The following is a 17,982-nucleotide window of genomic DNA, read 5'->3' as shown; positions in this document are numbered from 1 at the left end:
TGTCAGTACCACTTAAGTACAATTTTAAGTTTCCAATGTTCAATACTTTTATTTCTACTCCACTACATCTCAGAGGCAAATATTGTACTTTTACTCCATTACAATGATTTGAAAACTTTAGTGACTAGTTACTTTGCAGATGTAAGTTATTATGTTATAAAACATACATTAACCACGTAACACGTTATACCCTATTTTATTCATCAGCTATTTGAAAATAGCAGATCTACAAGGTGAGCTTGTAGATCGGTTGTTTTCAAACATTTTAGTACTTTTAATTTTGGTACTTTAACCCTCCAAGACCCGCAGTTGTAATATTACAACATTTGTATTTTATCAAAAACATGGTATAAATCATTTGTTTTCCTGTTATTCTTTCACCTAAACATCATCATTGGATCCTATTGTTTAGTCTTGCAATGTCATTGGCCGGGATATTTGCATATAAATACCCCCCACAGAGGCAGGAAAAGTCACAACTTGAAAATCCTTGAAGGAAGAACAATCTCTTTTTCACTGGACAGGATTTCTCACAAAAAAGTAAGTAAAATGTCTGCAATAATTTTTTTGGTGATCATTAGAATGTCTAGAACATGTACATATGATATTATTGGGAAAGATATCCCCCAAATGTAAATTAGAGCATGCTTTATACTTGTTGTTTTTTTACAACTCTGGGTCATAGTGGTAGCAAATAGCAATGCCACCTGTTCACCTGGCTAAGTGGAGTCTTATAGTTTTCACAATACATTTATACAATTATGTGTATTTTCCCCACATTGCATTACTATATATATATATATACCACAAATAACCACAAACATTACCAAAATGTTTTGCTAAAACATTATAGGCAATGAAATGTTATAACTTATAAGCTAAAGCAGTATATTTGTCTTCGAGTACAATTGGTTAAAACATACAAATTGGTATGTGTGTGTGTGTGTGTGTGTGTGTGTGTGTGTGTGTGTGTGTGTGTGTGTGTGTGTGTGTGTGTATGTATATATATATATATATATATATATATATATATATATATATATATATATATATATATACCAATTTGTATATTGTAACCAATTGTACTCGAAGACAAATATACTGCATCATTAGCTTATAACATGTCATTGCCTATAATGTTTTAGCAAAACATTTTGGTAATGTTTGTGGTTAGCAATCAGTGTATGGTAATTGTTCATATGGGAGTCGCCCAGTTAAGAATCTCTCATCATTGTTCATGTGATGGGTGTTGGGATTGCCCACTTACAGTCATCCCCAATCCCTTTGTTAGGCTAAGCATCATCATTCATCACTGATGGTGCTAAGTACCATCATCACTGATGCCACTTGTGAGGATAAGCAAAGTACAATAGGTTGGCCAGACAGTATTGTGTGACTTGTGAAATATGTACCTGCAGTGAGATGTGCTAGTACTAATGTACTAATGGTATTTCTTTATTTTCATTTCAGAATGCCACAAGCAAGGAGAGAGCCTCGCTTCACTGCAAGGGATGTGTTGGATATTGTAATGAATGGAGAGAGTGATGTGGACATCGACTTTACTGAAACTGATGAAGAGTCGGATGAAGAGGCCTGTGGAGAGGAGTCCAAAGAAAACCATCCACCCAGTGAACCCAGTGAACCCACTGACCCACTGCCCCCCCCCCAACCGGCCAAACACGCCAAACCCAGTGAAAGATATCAGTGGCAGAAGAAGACCTTCATCAGCCTATAGGAAATTCTGCTACCCGTTAGACCCACTGTTGTAATATTACAACATTTCAATAAAACCTTACGAAAACTATTTTTTTTAAAAAACATTATATTTTCCTCTCCAAAGTACTCCTAAAACACCATCTGAAAGGTTGACAATTTTTTTTTGTAAGTAGAAATATATCCGGGTCTTGCAGGGTTAAGTATATTTTGATGCCAATACTTTTGTACTTTTACTCAGGTTACATTTTGAACACAAGCCATTTACTTGTAAGAGTAGCTTTATATTGTGGTATTGGTACTTTTGAAGTAAAATATCCGAGTACTTCTTCCACAATTGAATTGAATTGAATTGAATTGAATTGAATTGAATTGAATTGAATTGAATTGAATTGAATTGAATTGAATTGAATTGAATTGAATTGAATTGAATTGAATTGAATTGAATTGAATTCCATTCCATTCCAGGCTAGAAGGCTGCCTCCCTTTTGACACACAGGGCAACACAGAGTTCCCAGTGTTGTTGTAGTGAACTAAACATGGCGTCTGGGAGCAGCCTGTTCACTTTATTTCCTCTTCAAAGTGCTCTGGACGTCGCCTTGGATGAAGCCTCCACCCAGAATGAACGACAACAGCTAGTGCTTGACTATCTGAAGAAACTGGATGAATTAGACCTGAGAATACCTGACTTTGACCCAGGTAAAGACCACTTTATACTACTGCCATGACCACTAGCCCAGTGTTGTCTCATACTCAGAGGTAGCCATCGTTCACATGACGCTCGTCTGTCACAAGCGTCATGGCGCAACTTGTTCCTGGTATCTGAATTTTCTCCATTTACAACCCGTACATCTACATAAACGTTCAGATTTCAAATATAAAGTGCTGACCCCACGGCCACGGATGTAACAAGTTGAAACGCCCGGGTCTAAGTACCCGTATCTTCCGTATTGTTCAATAAAAAGCATTTTAATCTAATTAGTGGCCATTTTCATATGCTTAATACATGCTTTGAATTACGTGACCCTATCGGTTGGTAGGTGTATTGCACTCTGATACATTATAACTCTATGAGAAAATGGCTGCCGATCGGATTAAAATGCTTTTTATTGAACAATACGGAAGATACGGGTACCGAGCGTTTCAACTTGTTACATCCATGGCCATGGGGTCAACACTTTATATTTGAAATCTGAACGTTTATGTAGATGTACGGGTTGTAAATGTCCAAAACCAGGAACACGTTTCATTATATGACAGTCATGACTGTCATGACCAGGAAACCAGGAACCAGTTTCGCCATAAGAACTCAATTTTTTTACTTAAAGGGATATTTCACTTTCAAAACTACTTTTGGTAATTTTATCGTCTACTCAGGCCTTTGTGAACCCCCCAGACAGTTTTCAAGTTGCTCGATTCAGTATTTAGATATTTGATATTCATTTTATCAGACACTTCCTATACAAACCCATTGTAACTTCAAACTCCATTTTAACCATGTTAGATTCATCGAAAACACCCGTCCTTGTTTCTGGTGACTCACCCTGCCCTCCTAATGCGTGAGGGGGCCGTGTTTTTCCGATTAATTTTTTCATTTATTTTATTTAATTTTTTATTGTATTTAATTTTTTTCATTTTACAAAAGAAAATATTAAAAATAAATGAAAAAAGTTATTGAAAAAACACGGCCCCCTCATGTATTAGGGGGGCGGTATGAGTCACCAGAACCAAGGACGGGTGTTTTTGATGAATCTAACATGGTTAAAATGGAGTTTGAAGTTACAATGGGTTTGTATAGGAAGGGGGCGTGTCTGATAAAATGAATATCAAATATCTAAATACTGAATCGAGCAACTTAAAAACTGTCTGGGGGGCTCACAAAAGCCTGAGTAGACGATAAAATGACCAAAAGTTGTTTTGAAAGTGAAATATCCCTTTAAGTAAAAGTGTCAATACTTTAATGTAGAAATAAATACTCTGTTACAAGAAAAAGTCCGGAACAAAATTTACTAAAACGTGTTGGTATCCGAATGTACTTAAAGTACCAAAAGTAAAATAATATGCAGAATGTCCCATTTCACAAGTTCAATATGTATACAAATCTTTTGAAAATACAGATCTACTTGTGGATCTGCTATTTTCAAATAGCCGAAGTATATATAAGGCTAAAGTGGTTAATACATGTTTTGTAATAATAATACAAATCTACAAAGTAGTAACTAAAGTTTTCAAATAATTGTAGATGGAGTAAAAAGTATATAGTATAGTAGTATATATGTTACAGGTAAATTGGCATTCCAGGTAAATTGGAAAAAGGGCGCCTGTTTTCACTGCCCCCAGGCAATTCTGTAGAACCAACGCTAGAGGGCAATGAATGCACACTGAATCCACACTGAATCCACACGCATGCACATGCACGCATGTGTGCACACGTGTGTGCGTGTGTGCATGCGCACACATGTGTGTCGTCGTGGACACTGGATAGTAACCATAGACTGTATGATAGTAACCCATAAAAAGATCTATTCTCCCCCTATCGGGTTACAACTCGGACGGCGCTGATTCGACTCAGCAGACCTTCGGCCGGTCGGCGCGGGCACTCGCGCCTGGAGGCGCGAGGGCGCGCCTCCTCGGCCTCAAGCTCTGCTGAGTCGGCGCGCCTCCGTCATGGACAATAACTATTATCACGTGCGGTCCGCGTCGCATCAAAGCCCCGCATCGCGCCTCCTCCTCCTCCTCCTCCTCCTCGCGCCGCCTCGTATCAAAGCCCCGCTTCGCGCCTCCTCCTCCTCCTCCTCGCGCCGCCTCGTATCAAAGCCCCGCATCGCTCCTCCTCCTCCTCCTCGCGAGCCTCGCGTAAAAAAACCTGTCTCGAAAAGCCCCGCCTCGCAGCCCCGCCCCACGCCTAAAAACAAGCGCTCCCCTTCCAATTTACCTGGAATGCCAATTTTCCTGTGACATATATACAATATTTGTCTCTGAGATGTAATGGGGTAGAAGTATAAATATTGTAAATTGTAAATACTGAAGAAAATAAAAAATGCCTAAAAATTTTACTTGAGTATGTGTACTTAGTTACTTTACACCACTGGTAAAAAAAAACAAAAACATTTACACTTTCTTTACACCAGTGGTTCTCAACCTGTGGGTCGGGACCCAACATGATTTTGGGGAGTTCCCCAGATCACAGTGAAGTGACAATTTAAGGACTTTTAAGACCTTTTTAATACCTAAATAAAAGGGGGGAAAGACCATTAATACTGAATCAAAAGTAACTAACAAACTAAACTATAAAAAACGGTCAAACATTGGCCAAATCATCAAATACTATAAGAAGCAAACATTGTGAACTTAGCAGGTCTACAAGCTCACAATGCCTTGCAACGTGAGGCGTTGTGAGCTTGTAGATCTGCTATTTTCACAACATTTATATGTGGAACTGAGTCAAACAAAATGTAATGCCTCAACTCCTACATTCCAAGTGCTTGTCAGGGTTGGGGGGGTCCCCAGTTCAAATATGATTATTTTGGGGGGTCACGGCCTGAAAAGGTTGAGAACCACTGCTTTGCACTACAGCCAACTTTTCATGTCTTGTCACTCAACCCCCAAATGAATATGTATTTATTATCTGTGGACCCCCAACATATAAATTATGCCAGTGGTTGTCAAAGTTGTTTTTCCAGTCAAGGATCCCCAAATTGATATGTTTTTGGCAGCGGAGATGCAATCTGAAAAGGTTATGTCCTCAAGGACCCCCTGTCCTCAAGGACTCTAAGAACCTCTGGTTTACAGTAAGACCACTGGCCCTGTGGTCTCATACTCATTGATTGGATTGACTGTTAAACAAGTTAATAGTAACTTTTGAAATGACACATGATCAAACACATACAGTAGCTATATAAATGTATTAAAAAGCACAGCCATTTATTGTATGCACGTTGCCACAGTTTGCACTTATGTTAATGAACTAATTAAAAGGTAGACAGGCCAGATCATAGAGACTTCAATTCATCAGTGATTTGTCAACATTTGTAGAAACTAAGGACCCACCTTTTATTTGAAAATATTCATCTCTTGGACCCCGATTTAACAACTTTGTTGTTGTTGTTAGACATGGTTTTGTCCGATATGGTCAGTTATTTGGTTTGGTCCACAATTCCTTTACTGTCTATTGACTGTAGCTAAACATATAATTGTCTATCTGTCTGTCTGTCAAAACTCTTTGCCGAAAATAGCAGATCTACAAGCTCGCAACGGTGTTGTGAGCTTGTAGATCTGCTATTTTTTGGCTAATGTTCCCCTCAGAATAGGGATGCGAAGGTTGCTTTGTAACTCTGAGGACCCCCTAGTGGTCCCGGACCCCTCTTGTTGAAGACCCCCTTGTCCTAAAAGGGTAAATGATGTGATTTTTTTCCTTTCTTCTCTAGACCTGGAATGGCTAAACGTGGAGGCTCCTCTGTCCCTGGCAGCAGAGCTGAGTGGTAAAGTGGTGCTCCTGGACTTCTTCACCTACTGCTGCATCAACTGCATGCACATCCTGCCTGACCTGCACCGGCTGGAGAACACACACTCTGTCAAAGGTATAAGAAGCACGTCATCCACGTAGTATGCACAGTTTAACACCATTCATCCATTAACCCTTTAAGACCTGAAGCCGATTCTACAAATGTCTTCTAAACAACAGTTTTTTGAAAAACGCATGTTTCTATATCAGTGGTCCTCAAACTTTTTCACGTCAAGGACCCCCAAAACGATATGAATTTAGCCGCGGACCCCCATCTCAAAAGTCGAAACATTTTGTTCCAGGAACCCCCAGAAGCAAAGATTTGAGTTAAAAAATGTTCGCTTTAAAATAATATATATTCAAAGATTTGCACACATTTTCAAGATTTTTCAAAAATAGCAGATCTACAAGCTCGTAGCACGGCACTCGGTGCCGCGCTATGACCTTGTAGATCTGCTATTTTTGAATAGCCAAAGTGTAATAATGCTTTTTAGCTCAAATCAAAAAATGACACAGATGCGTCCCAGGTCCTAATGGTTTAAGACCCGGGAACGCCTTGTGTGTCATTTTAAGATTTCTTTGGCTATATTCAAAAATAGCAGATCTACAAGCTCATAGAGCTATGAGCTTGTAGAAGCTATTTTTGATATAATATATGTATATACATTTTTTTTTCTCAAATCTTTGCTTCTGGGGGGCGGGGTCCCTAGAACTAACCATTTTGAGATGGGGTGGGGAGGGGGTTAAAATAGATATCATTTTGGGGGTCCTTGTCCTTGACATGGAAAAAGTTTGAGAACCACTGATATTATAGCAACATAAGTTTAAACAGAAGATTCTACAAAAAAGTCATTTGTAGAATCCCCAGAAGCAAAGATTTAAGTTAAAAATGTTCGCTTTAAAAAAATATATATATTCAAAGATTTGCACACATTTTCACGATATTAAAAAAAAAGTTCAGATCTACAAGCTCGTAGCACTATGAGCTTGTAGATCTGCAATTTTTTAATTGCCCAAAGTATAAAATAATGGTTATAGCAAATAAATAAAAAATGACACAGTATGCATTCCCGGTCTAAATGGGTGAAGAAAGACCTGAGGCCGATTCTACAAATGCCTTCTAAATCAGTAGTTCACATATTTTTCAAACACTTTCAAGGTCAGGTTAAAAAATAGCAGATGTACAATTCATGCCGCACTGTGAGCTTGTGCATCTGCTATTTTTGAATAGCCAACACAAACCTTTTCATATCAGGACCCCCAAATGAATATGTATTAGGCCACAGACCCCCATCTTTTTGTGCTTTCATGGTTTTAATGAAAAATAGCTGATGTACAGCATATTGGGTTGAAGCAGCACTATGTAACTTTTTAACAACTATAGCATATTATGTCCCACAAAATTATAAAGTTACATGTTTAAGCAATAACAATCCATACAACAATCCTTCCATACATTTATGCACCCAGGGGGGTCCCTGCTAGGGGGCTTGGCTGTATTACTATGTATAGAGGAGACCATGAGTTTCATCCTGGCATTTCAGCCTGATCTCCAGAGATTACCGTAACATTGCACGGAACGAGTGCACTTCATTCCGTGGATAGTCGCCTAGAAACCCCGAAATTGCGTGCATATGTATGGCGAGTCCCACGGTGGGCGTAACCAGTCGCAACCCGGAAAAACCCGGAAGCAGAGCAGTCCCCACAACAAAATTTACGATTCTGTGCCTATCGGTACATAACTCAAACGGCGCTGAGTAGGCACAGGCGAACGTCACACCGTTCAGGACGGCAACTCGGTCGCCTTAGCTCCCTCGGTGGTCCTTCACGGGGTGACAGTTCGCCTGTGACTGCGCGCCTCCGAAATGGTTTTGTCACAAAGGGAGCGCCGTACATATGCACGCAATTTGGGGGTTTCGAGGCGGCTATCCACGGAATGAAGTGCACTCGTTCCGTGCAATGTTACGGTAATCTCTGGAGATCGGGTTGGGCATTTACCAAGGCAGAACTGCCAGTCAAAGCGAAGACTGGCCAATCACAGCGCGTCCTCGCCGGACATGCTTGCAGAGACTCTTGGGTAATGAAGTCAAAGACGTTGGCTGCCATGTTATTTGTGTCCAAAGTGGCCACTGATACCCCAAACTACATAGTGCTGCTTTAAAGTGGTTACATAGATTTTGATTGTATTAGCAAATATAGCTGTGTAGGATTCTTACAGTTGTTTTATTTAGTTTTGGTTTGTTATTTTTGTTTCTTTTTGTTTCTCATTGAACCCATTTATCAGCTTAAATAACTATAGTGTTCCAGTTCCAATTGTATCTGCTCATTTCGTTGTGTCATCACCTCCAATTTCACTTGTTTATCCTTTATCCTGTGTGAGTTCTCCCTCTCTCCTGATTGGATAAAATTCGTATCCCGACCTGAAAATGCATTTTCTGTTTACTAAAGAGCTGGAGAGACATGGAGACCCCTGTTACTGAACAAACACTCTAGCAATGATTACTATCAGAATATAGAGTTATCTAACACTTATTGTAACAGAAAATATCACTTACTTACGGGGCACGGTGGCGCTGTCGGTAGCGCTGTCGCCTCACAGCTAGAAGGTCCTGGGTTCGATTCCCGCCAGGGAGGCTGTGGGCGCTGGGGGCGTGTCCTCTCCTCCGCGTCATTAGCGCCCATACCCTGGGTGAGGTTGGTGAAATGGCCTTTCTGTGTGGAGTTTGCATGTTCTCCCCGTGTCCCCTAGGGTAGGTACCCTCACAAAAAACATGTAGTAATCCTGGTCGCTATACCGCCTCCCCCAACCAGTGGAACCCTTCCACTGGTTGGAATAACGTGTTCCTTCCACGCGCTACGTCCTACCGGGGAAACTCCCCCTGTCAGGTGATAAGAAGGCTTGTTAGCCCTCATGCATTGAAGGAGGCATGAGCTCGGCTCTGGGTTCTCCCTAGGTTGGCAGAGGGAGTGTAGCGCCCAGGATTACTTTGACAATTGGCACTGGGTGAAAAAAATGGGGTTGCAAGATCGTGGGATATTTGTTTTTAAAGAAAATATCACTTGCCCTACCTTTAATCAAAGAGCTGTCAGTAGTCAGGGCTGTAAACATGTTCCGTTGTCAAAATGAGTAGAGGGCCCGGTCTGGTGCCCTGCTGCACTCCGCTGCGTGGGTGCTTATTTTAAGCCTGTGTTACGTTGTGAGGTGTGATAATAATCTGTCTGCCTGCCTGGGTGTTATCACTGTTACTCTACAGGAAATGCATAGTTACACCTTCCACTGCATGCCGAGAACACGCGCGCACGCGCACACACACACACACACACACACACACACGCACACACAGACACACACACAGACACACACACACACACATGCAGGTTTGTATTACCATACTTGTGAGGACATCAACATTTAAGGACAGTGGTTCTCAAACTTTTTCATGTCAAGGACCCCCAAAATGATATGTATTTGGCCGCGGACCCCCTTCTCAAATATTTAGTTCCAGGGACCCCCCAGAAGCAAAGATTTTAGTTACAAATGTTCGCTTAAATATATATATATATATTCCAAGGTTTGCACACATTTTCACGATAAAAAAAAAGGCAGATCTACAAGCTCATAGGGCGGAACTCGGTGCTGCGCTATGAGCTTGTCTATCTGCTATTTTTTAATAGTCTAAGTATAAAAGATCAAAATTAGTGTGATGCTATATTAACACACACACACGCACACGCACACGCACACGCACACACACAGCCGGCGCGCGTTATCTCGCTCCTCCTATCTCTGGCATTAGCGGCGGGTACATACCGTATTACCGTATGCCAGCGTTGTGTGTGTGAGAGCCAAGTTGTGCGTCCCCTGCGGTCGGACCCCCACCCTGGCTGCAGCCTGGTCTACTGTACTGCTTGGCAGCAGCCCAGGGTGAACACACACACACACACACACACACACACACACACACACACACACACACACACACACACACACACACACACACACACACACACACACACACACACAGCAGATCACTGATAACAATGCACTGCTGTTGTCTCTCAACTTCGGAAACCTTGTATCTCCATGTTTCAACGTTTCATGTTTCCTCCCATAAATAAGCTCAATGCACAGCAGCCATATAATGGAACGAAATTGGGCCTCTTCCTTACTTCCTTCACAGGTCTTATCAATGATACTAATTAAGGCTCTGTTCCATTTAACATAGCGAAGTGGTTCTCAAACTTTTTACACATACAACCAAACACATTAACATTAACCAAATGGACCCTTACGGATCCATTTGGTTAAACAGATGAGACAAGTAGGAACATCTAATGAGCAAGAGCTAAAACAAATACGTATCGAATAAACAAGATCCAATAAAACAAGAGCTCGTACAACTAATTGACAACAAGTAGGCAAAGAGGAAGGGTAGTGTCCTGAAGAGGTGGGTTTTCAGCCTGCGGCGAAAGATGGAAAAATTTAATAACTACATTGAATCCATTGGAACACATGGTTCTTTTTTTTTTCGACATACAAGGTTTTAACCCGACAGCAATGATTGGCTGTCTGGTTCACTGCTCTCAACTTATGTTAAGCGAGTGTGATGTTTATTTACGGAGGAGACAGAGGATGCTTTCTCTCTCCCCTGTGTGTGTGTGTGTGTGTGTGTGTGTGTGTGTGTGTGTGTGTGTGTGTGTGTGTGTGTGTGTGTGTGTGTGTGTGTGTGTGTGTGTGTGTGTGTGTGTGTGTGTGTGTGTGTGTGTGTGTGTGTGTGTGTGTGTGTGTGTGTGTGACCATTGATACCGATTATTATAAATTGTTTTTAAATAATCAACTAAGTTGGTTAAGTCTGGGTTACCACTTAAGCCCTTTATTATACTTTGATGCTGCGCAAAAATATTAAAATATAGCAGACCTGCAAGCTCACCATGGGTCGCACCGTAACACATTGTGAGCTTGTAGACCTGCAATTTTTGCTATTTAAAAAAATATATTTTTAGAATTGATTAATCGATCAATTGTTTACTCTTGTGTCTTGATGAAGCCTCCATTTATTATCATACAGTAGAGATCTGTGTTAAATTGCTGCGTGTAATTGTGTTCCCATAGTCTTATGTAACCTAAGTTGCATAAACTACCGACCAAGGGCTGGTTTAATAGGCAGGCACACGTCACTCCATTCCAAATGGGTTTCCCTGTCACAACAAGTGCTCTCTTTGTCGAGTGTCTTAAAGGGATATTTCACTGTTTAGGGTCATTTTAACGTCTACTCAGGCTTGTGTGTTTCACCCCAGACAGTTTTAAGTTGATTGATCCAGTATTTAGATTGATATTCTTTTTACCAGACACGATCGGGAGTCGAACCCGCGACACACTGACAGGCTGGATTACCAGCCTAGGTGCCCAGACGGTTACGCCAACCGTCCGGGCCTTTATTCACTTTTTTCATTTGTTTTCATTTTCCACCAAAAATATAAAATGTATGATGCGCTTTAGATGAAGGTGCTATATAAATTCACCATTTACCATATTCCATTGACCATAGCACAGTTACTCATTTTCAAAACATATTTTGATGATGTATGACAATTATGTTATTCCTTATTTTTTTCCTCTTTCTGTCGTTTCTTTTTCTCAGATGGATTAGTTATAGTGGGTGTGCACTCTGCCAAGTTCCCCAATGAAAAGGTCAGTGTATTTTCTTTTTCCATGTCCATGTTTCAACATAGATAGAAGGCCTGACAACAGCTACAGTCATCAGAACCTACTACAGATATGTCAGTGTTGCATCAGTTGAACAAAATAACCAATAACCAGATTGGAAAGCAATTGGGCCTCTTCTTTACTTCCTGCACAGGTGTTACCAATGATACTAATGAAGGCTCTGTTCCATTCTGGTCAAACAGAGTCAGGGTGTTGTGTTAACTCACTGGAAACACTCTGCTACACCAGTGGGTCTCAACGTGTGGTCCAGGGACCCCTCATGGTTCCTTGAGGGGGTTCCAAATGGACCGTTACAGGTGTATAACTCTAAGAGTGTACAAATGGTTACATTTTTACACGCTCAGAGTTATGGGAGTCCTTCAAATTAAAAAAAAGTTTGAGAACCACTGTGCTACACTAAATGGAACAGAGCCTTCATTAGTATCATTGGTTAGACCTGTGAAGGAAGTAAGGAAGAGGCCCAATTTCTTTCCAACATGGCTGCTGTGCACAGAGCCGATTGTTGTTGACATATACCCATCTCTGGCAGGTGGTGGACCACGTGCGCAGCGCCGTGCTCCGCTACGACATACGCCACCCGGTGGTTAACGACGGCGAGGCGCGCCTCTGGCACGCTCTGGAGGTGTCCTGCTGGCCAACGCTGGTACTGCTGGGGCCGCGAGGAAACCTGCTCCTCTCTGTGGTGGGTTGTTTGTCACGATCTTGCAAAATATCGATATTCTATATCCTCATCTTATCTCTGGTAATATAAGAAAAATAAGAAATATCACCCTATTTAAAATAAACATTTGTATTTTCTAGACCAGGCCTTTTACACATTGACTGCCTGAGATTAAAACATAGTTTTTCATCCCCATGCCAGTATTTTTTACCTTATTTTGACGAACTTTGGATCCGCACGGAGTACACGGAAGTAAACAAAGGGATTTATGCTGGCTGCAAGCCGAAAATAGCTGATCTACAAGCCCCCAACTGATCAGCTATTTTCGGAGCGTGACACTAAATTAAACTAAAATGACTTGTCTTAGTTCAACTGGATCTCTTCTCCACTAGTCCCTCTCTATAACATTTTAGTCTAGTTTTTATTTGTTGACATAATTGTCAGTATCGCCCATACCCTAGGTGGGGTTGGTGAAAGGGCCTCTCTGTGTGGAGTTTGCATGTTCTCCCCGTGTCCCCTAGGGTAGGAACCCTCACAAAAACATGCAGTAATCCTGGTCGCTATACCGCCTCCCCCTTGATAGCCGGGGTGCCTGATGGAGGGGAAAGGAACTGGTTGGAATAACGTGTTCCTTCCACACGCTACGTCCTACCGGGGAAACTCCCCCCTGTCAGGTGACAAGAAGGTCAGTTGGCTCTCATGCATTAAAGGAGGCATGAGCTCGGCTATGGGCTCCCTAGGCTGGCAGGGGGAGTGTAGCGCCCAGGATTACTTAGACAATTGGCGCCGGGTGAAAAAGGGTTGCAGAATCGTGAAAAAAAAAAAGAATTGTCAGTATATTTAGTTATAGTTTTTGTCATCATAGCTTAGTTTTAATTTAGTTTTTAATTTAGATTTATTTCGTTTTTGTCAGGGGAAAAAAGGCAAGTCGAGGAACATTTTTCGTCATAGTTTCAGTCGACAAAATTAACACCGATCACGACCACCGATAATAGGTTGGCGAGGAAAACCGCGAGCGGCTGGCGCTCTTCGCCGACGCCGCCCTCCGGTTCTACGGGGAGGAGGAACGGGGTCTCCTGAAGGGGCACGGCGTGGGAACCAGGCTGTACAGAGACTCCCTGCCCCCCACCCTGCTCTCCTTCCCCGGGAAGGTGGCCGTGGACCGGGCGTCCAAGAGGCTGGTCATCGCAGACACGGGACATCACCGCGTACTGGTGGTGACGTCCACCGGACACATTCTGCACGTCGTAGGAGGTAAGAACCATGTAGCAGTCTATTAACTCATTCACTGCCTTTTTTTTATTTTTATTTTTTTTCTCACACCATAAGTCTGGCAGTGAATGAGTTAACAGGGGTTGACAGCCTTTTCTGGGTCAGCGCCCACTTGAAAATCTCAAAAAAGTTTGCGGCCCACCCATCTGACCACTTAACAGCCAATGGTTGCCGTGTTAAATGGTAAATAAATAAATGGTAAATGGTGCATTTATATAGCTCTTTTTATCCAAAGTGCTTTACATAGGTTGTGCATTACATTCACCCATTCACACACCGATGGCGGAGGAAACCATGCAAGTGGTCTAATGGGTGGGCCGCGTGCCATGTTCAGTGCATGTTTACTTTAACATGTGTGTTCCAGCCTGGATCAATGGAACTAACATAGTATACTTTAAGTTCCTGTTTAGCAGGATGATCGGCGGTTTTGGACGACCAGATCTCCATATATGCCTTTTTTATATGGGCGTATCGGTCGAATCGGCGGTTCTGGACAACCGCCTACCCGAATGAACTCGACGGAAAAAAAGGGGGAAAATTTGTTTTGCCTCTGGTGGCACCTCCTCCTTTTTTGTGTAGAAACTGGAACTCGGTTTGGCTCCTCCCCTTTCTTAGTTTACTTCCTCCCGGGTGCTTCTGTGTTAATTCCTACTAACAACAACATCACATGTTTAGGGCAGTGGTGCTGACATAATCTATCTTGAGAGATTATAAATGTATTATCATTTGTGCTAATAGTTTAGGAAACAGAGCACTAGGGTGAGGGGCTCCTTTCTTGCTGTTTAACACATTGCAGATTGGGACGTGGCCAAACAAAACTTTTCTGTTTTAAATTTTCTTTTTACATTTTCTTTATTATAATTTTTGCTTTACTCCCTGGTAGTGCAACTTAACAGTCACTTTAATTGAACGTATAGCGTTGATTAATCGAGTCGAGGTAAGATGTAAAACAGACTAATGAATATAAATGGTTGAAAGGGAACATGCCGTACTTGACGGATAAGCCCGCGCCATTTATCAAAACATCCTTAAAAATTGTCATTTAGAATTTCCTTCGACAGTGGACTGTGTATACAACTAATCTTCCTCGACAGTTAACTGGCATATAGGATCAAATGACGTGGAGAAAAAAATCGAGTTACAGATGGAGAATGCAATATGGTTTAACCATTTGAACTGTAGGTGATAGGAGTCCCTCAGGCGATTAAATTTTTTTTGGAAAAAAAAAATTAAAAAAAGTTTTCAAGATTTTTCAAAAATAGCAGATCTACTAGCTCATAGCGCGGCACTCGGTGCCGTGCTATGAGCTTGTAGAAAGTGACAAAGATGCTTTCCAGGTCTTAATGCGTTAAATATAGTATAAAGTGAATCCGTAAATCAACTCCCTACAAGAGTGTCACACGAAAGTAGTGAAAATAGCAGATCTACAAGCTCACAACGCCTTGCGTCGCGAGGCGTTGTGAGCTTGTAGATCTGCTATTTTCACTGTTTAATTTGTATTTATTTTTTAAATGGAACGGTTTTGAACTTAGAAGGTTTCTACCCAACAGTGACGATATGTATGTTATTTGTCATTCAATTCGATCTTTATTTCAGACCCAGGGAGATCCATATCACCCCTGTGCAACTCTTGTTTACGAAGTCTAAAAGGCAAACGGCAACTTTGTTTTTATTCATAATGTTCCAACGACAGAAACACAATTAAATCGTTAATCGTCACGTATAATTCCGTAATCATGACAGCCCTATACAAAAGTTGAGAAAAATTGCGATGCGTTGTGAGCTTTTAGATTCAGCGATTTTCGCTGAATAGTCACCCCCAAAATAGTGATGCTAGGCCTAGGGATCATTGTGGTTTATATAGACGGCCGCTTGGCAGCTATAGCCTTCATCAGAGCCTCGACGACGGTATAGGATGAAATAGACTCAGAATCACGCATTAACCCATTAAGACCGGCAACGCATCTGTGTCATTTTAAGATTTCTTTGGCTATTCAAAAATAGCAGATATACAAGCTCATAGCGCGGCACCGAGTGCCACGCTATGAGCTTGTAGATCTGCTTTTAGTTTTAATCGTGAGCATTTGTGCGATTCCTTGAATATATATATATATATATATATATATATATATATATATATATATATATATATATATATATATATATATATATATATATATATATATATATATATATATATATATATATATATATATATATATATATATATATAGACAACACTAAGACAACATTACATTACATTACATTACATTACAGTCATTTAGCAGACGCTTTTATCCAAAGCGACTTACAATAAGTGTATTCAACATAGGTAGGGAACGAAAACTACTAATCACCAGAAGTCTTTAGTGCATTTTCTGCAAAAACAAGCAACCAAGAGTATACCTAGCGCTAAGGTAAAAGTACAATATATCAGCCACCTATTTCCTTAAACAAATGAGACAAAAATTGCTAAATCAAATGAGCATGAGCTAAAACAAATAAGTGTATCGACTAAACAAGATCCAATAAACAATACAGCAATAGAAAAACAAGCGTTCGTACAACTAGTTAACAACAAGTAGGTCAGGCAGAGAGGAAGGGTAGTGTTTCCTGAAGAGGTGGGTTTTCAGCCTGCGGCGAAATATGGGCAGTGACTCTGCTGTCCTAACATCAGTGGGAAGTTCATTCCACCACTGTGGGGCCAGAACAGAAAAGAGTCGTGACCGTGTGGATCGGCCAGAAGGACCCTTGAGTGACGAGGCAATCAGTCGCCCCGAGGTGGCAGACCGAAGTGGTCGGGCAGGGGTGTAGGCATCGACCATAGCCCGGAGGTAAGAAGGAGCTGTTCCTTTCACTGCCCTATAGGCTAGTACCAGGGTTTTGAACTGGATGCGAGCCGCTACGGGGAGCCAGTGTAGAGAACGGAGAAGGATGGTTGTGTGGGAGAACTTGGGGCGGTTGAACACCAGACGAGCCGCAGCTTTCTGAACAAGCTCCAGAGGTCTGATTGCAGATGCCGGAGCACCAGCAAGGAGGGAGTTGCAGTAGTCCAGGCGGGAGATGACGAGAGCCTGGATGAGCACCTGGGCTGCCTTCTCCGTGAGGAAGGGGCGAATCCTCCTGATGTTGTAGAGCAGGAATCTGCAGGACCTCGTCACTGATGCGATGTTTGCCGAGAACGTCAGTTGATCGTCCAGGGTCACACCCAGATTCTTCGCAGTCCGAGTTGAGGTCACCACAGCATTATCAATGGTGATGGCCATGTCTCGGTGCGGACAGCCCTTCCCCGGGAGGAACATCAGCTCGGTCTTGTCCAGGTTGAGCTTCAGGTGGTTTGTCGACATCCACTCCGAGATGTCAGCCAGACAAGCAGCAATGCGTGCCTCCACCTGGGTATCAGAGGGGGGGAATGAGAGGATTAGCTGGGTGTCATCGGCATAGCAGTGGTAGGAAAAGCCATGGGAGTGGATGACAGCACCCAGAGATGTAGTGTAGAGAGAGAAAAGAAGAGGACCCAGAACCGAGCCTTGGGGAACCCCAGTTGTGAGCCTGTGTGGTTCTGACACAGACCCTCTCAGCATCACCTGGTAGGAGCGACCCGTCAGGTAGGATGCAAACAGGGAGAGTGCAGAGCCTGAGACACCCATCCCCTCGAGGGTGGAGAGGAGGATCTGATGGTTCACCGTGTCGAACGCTGCAGACAGGTCCAGGAGTATCAGCACGGAGGAGAGAGAGTTCGCTCTAGCGGCATGGAGCGACTCCGTCACTGCCAGGAGGGCAGTCTCTGTCGAGTGACCCACTTTGAACCCAGACTGGTTGGAGTCCAGGAGGTTGTTCTGGTGGAGATAGGAGGACAGTTGTTTAAAGACAGCACGTTCGAGAGTTTTAGATAGGAAGGATAGAAGGGAAACCGGTCTGTAGTTCTTGATCTCAGAGGGGTCAAGTGTCGGTTTCTTCAGGAGGGGGGTGACTCTGGCAGTCTTGAAAGTAGAGGGAAAGTAGCCAGATGTCAGAGAGGTGTTAATAAGGTGGGTTAAGAAGGGAAGAAGTTCAGGTGCAATAGACTGCAACAGAGTGGATGGGACCGGGTCCAGAGAGCAT

At 42.2% G+C, this 17,982-nt stretch overlaps 1 protein-coding gene across 2 annotated transcripts in view; it reads left to right on the top strand.

The window, feature by feature from the left end:
- Positions 1–2,252: 2,252 nt before the first annotated feature.
- nhlrc2 (NHL repeat containing 2) overlaps positions 2,253–17,982 on the top strand; it is a gene marked incomplete at its 5' end in the record, with an annotated part of 42,357 nt that continues 26,627 nt past the window's right edge. For both annotated transcript variants that reach the window (XR_013934809.1, XM_080454648.1), the window contains 5 exons: positions 2,253–2,412; positions 6,141–6,293; positions 11,860–11,909; positions 12,475–12,627; positions 13,602–13,860. Coding sequence is in view for 1 of the 2 variants with exons in the window: in XM_080454648.1 (XP_080310774.1) it covers positions 2,253–2,412; positions 6,141–6,293; positions 11,860–11,909; positions 12,475–12,627; positions 13,602–13,860 (775 nt within the window). The remainder of the gene's footprint in view (positions 2,413–6,140; positions 6,294–11,859; positions 11,910–12,474; positions 12,628–13,601; positions 13,861–17,982) is intronic.

Source organism: Gymnoscopelus braueri (genome assembly GCF_963280865.1).
Source record: "Gymnoscopelus braueri genome assembly, chromosome: 17".
Lineage (NCBI taxonomy): Eukaryota > Metazoa > Chordata > Actinopteri > Myctophiformes > Myctophidae > Gymnoscopelus > Gymnoscopelus braueri.
This window is presented reverse-complemented; position numbering and strand designations above follow the sequence as displayed.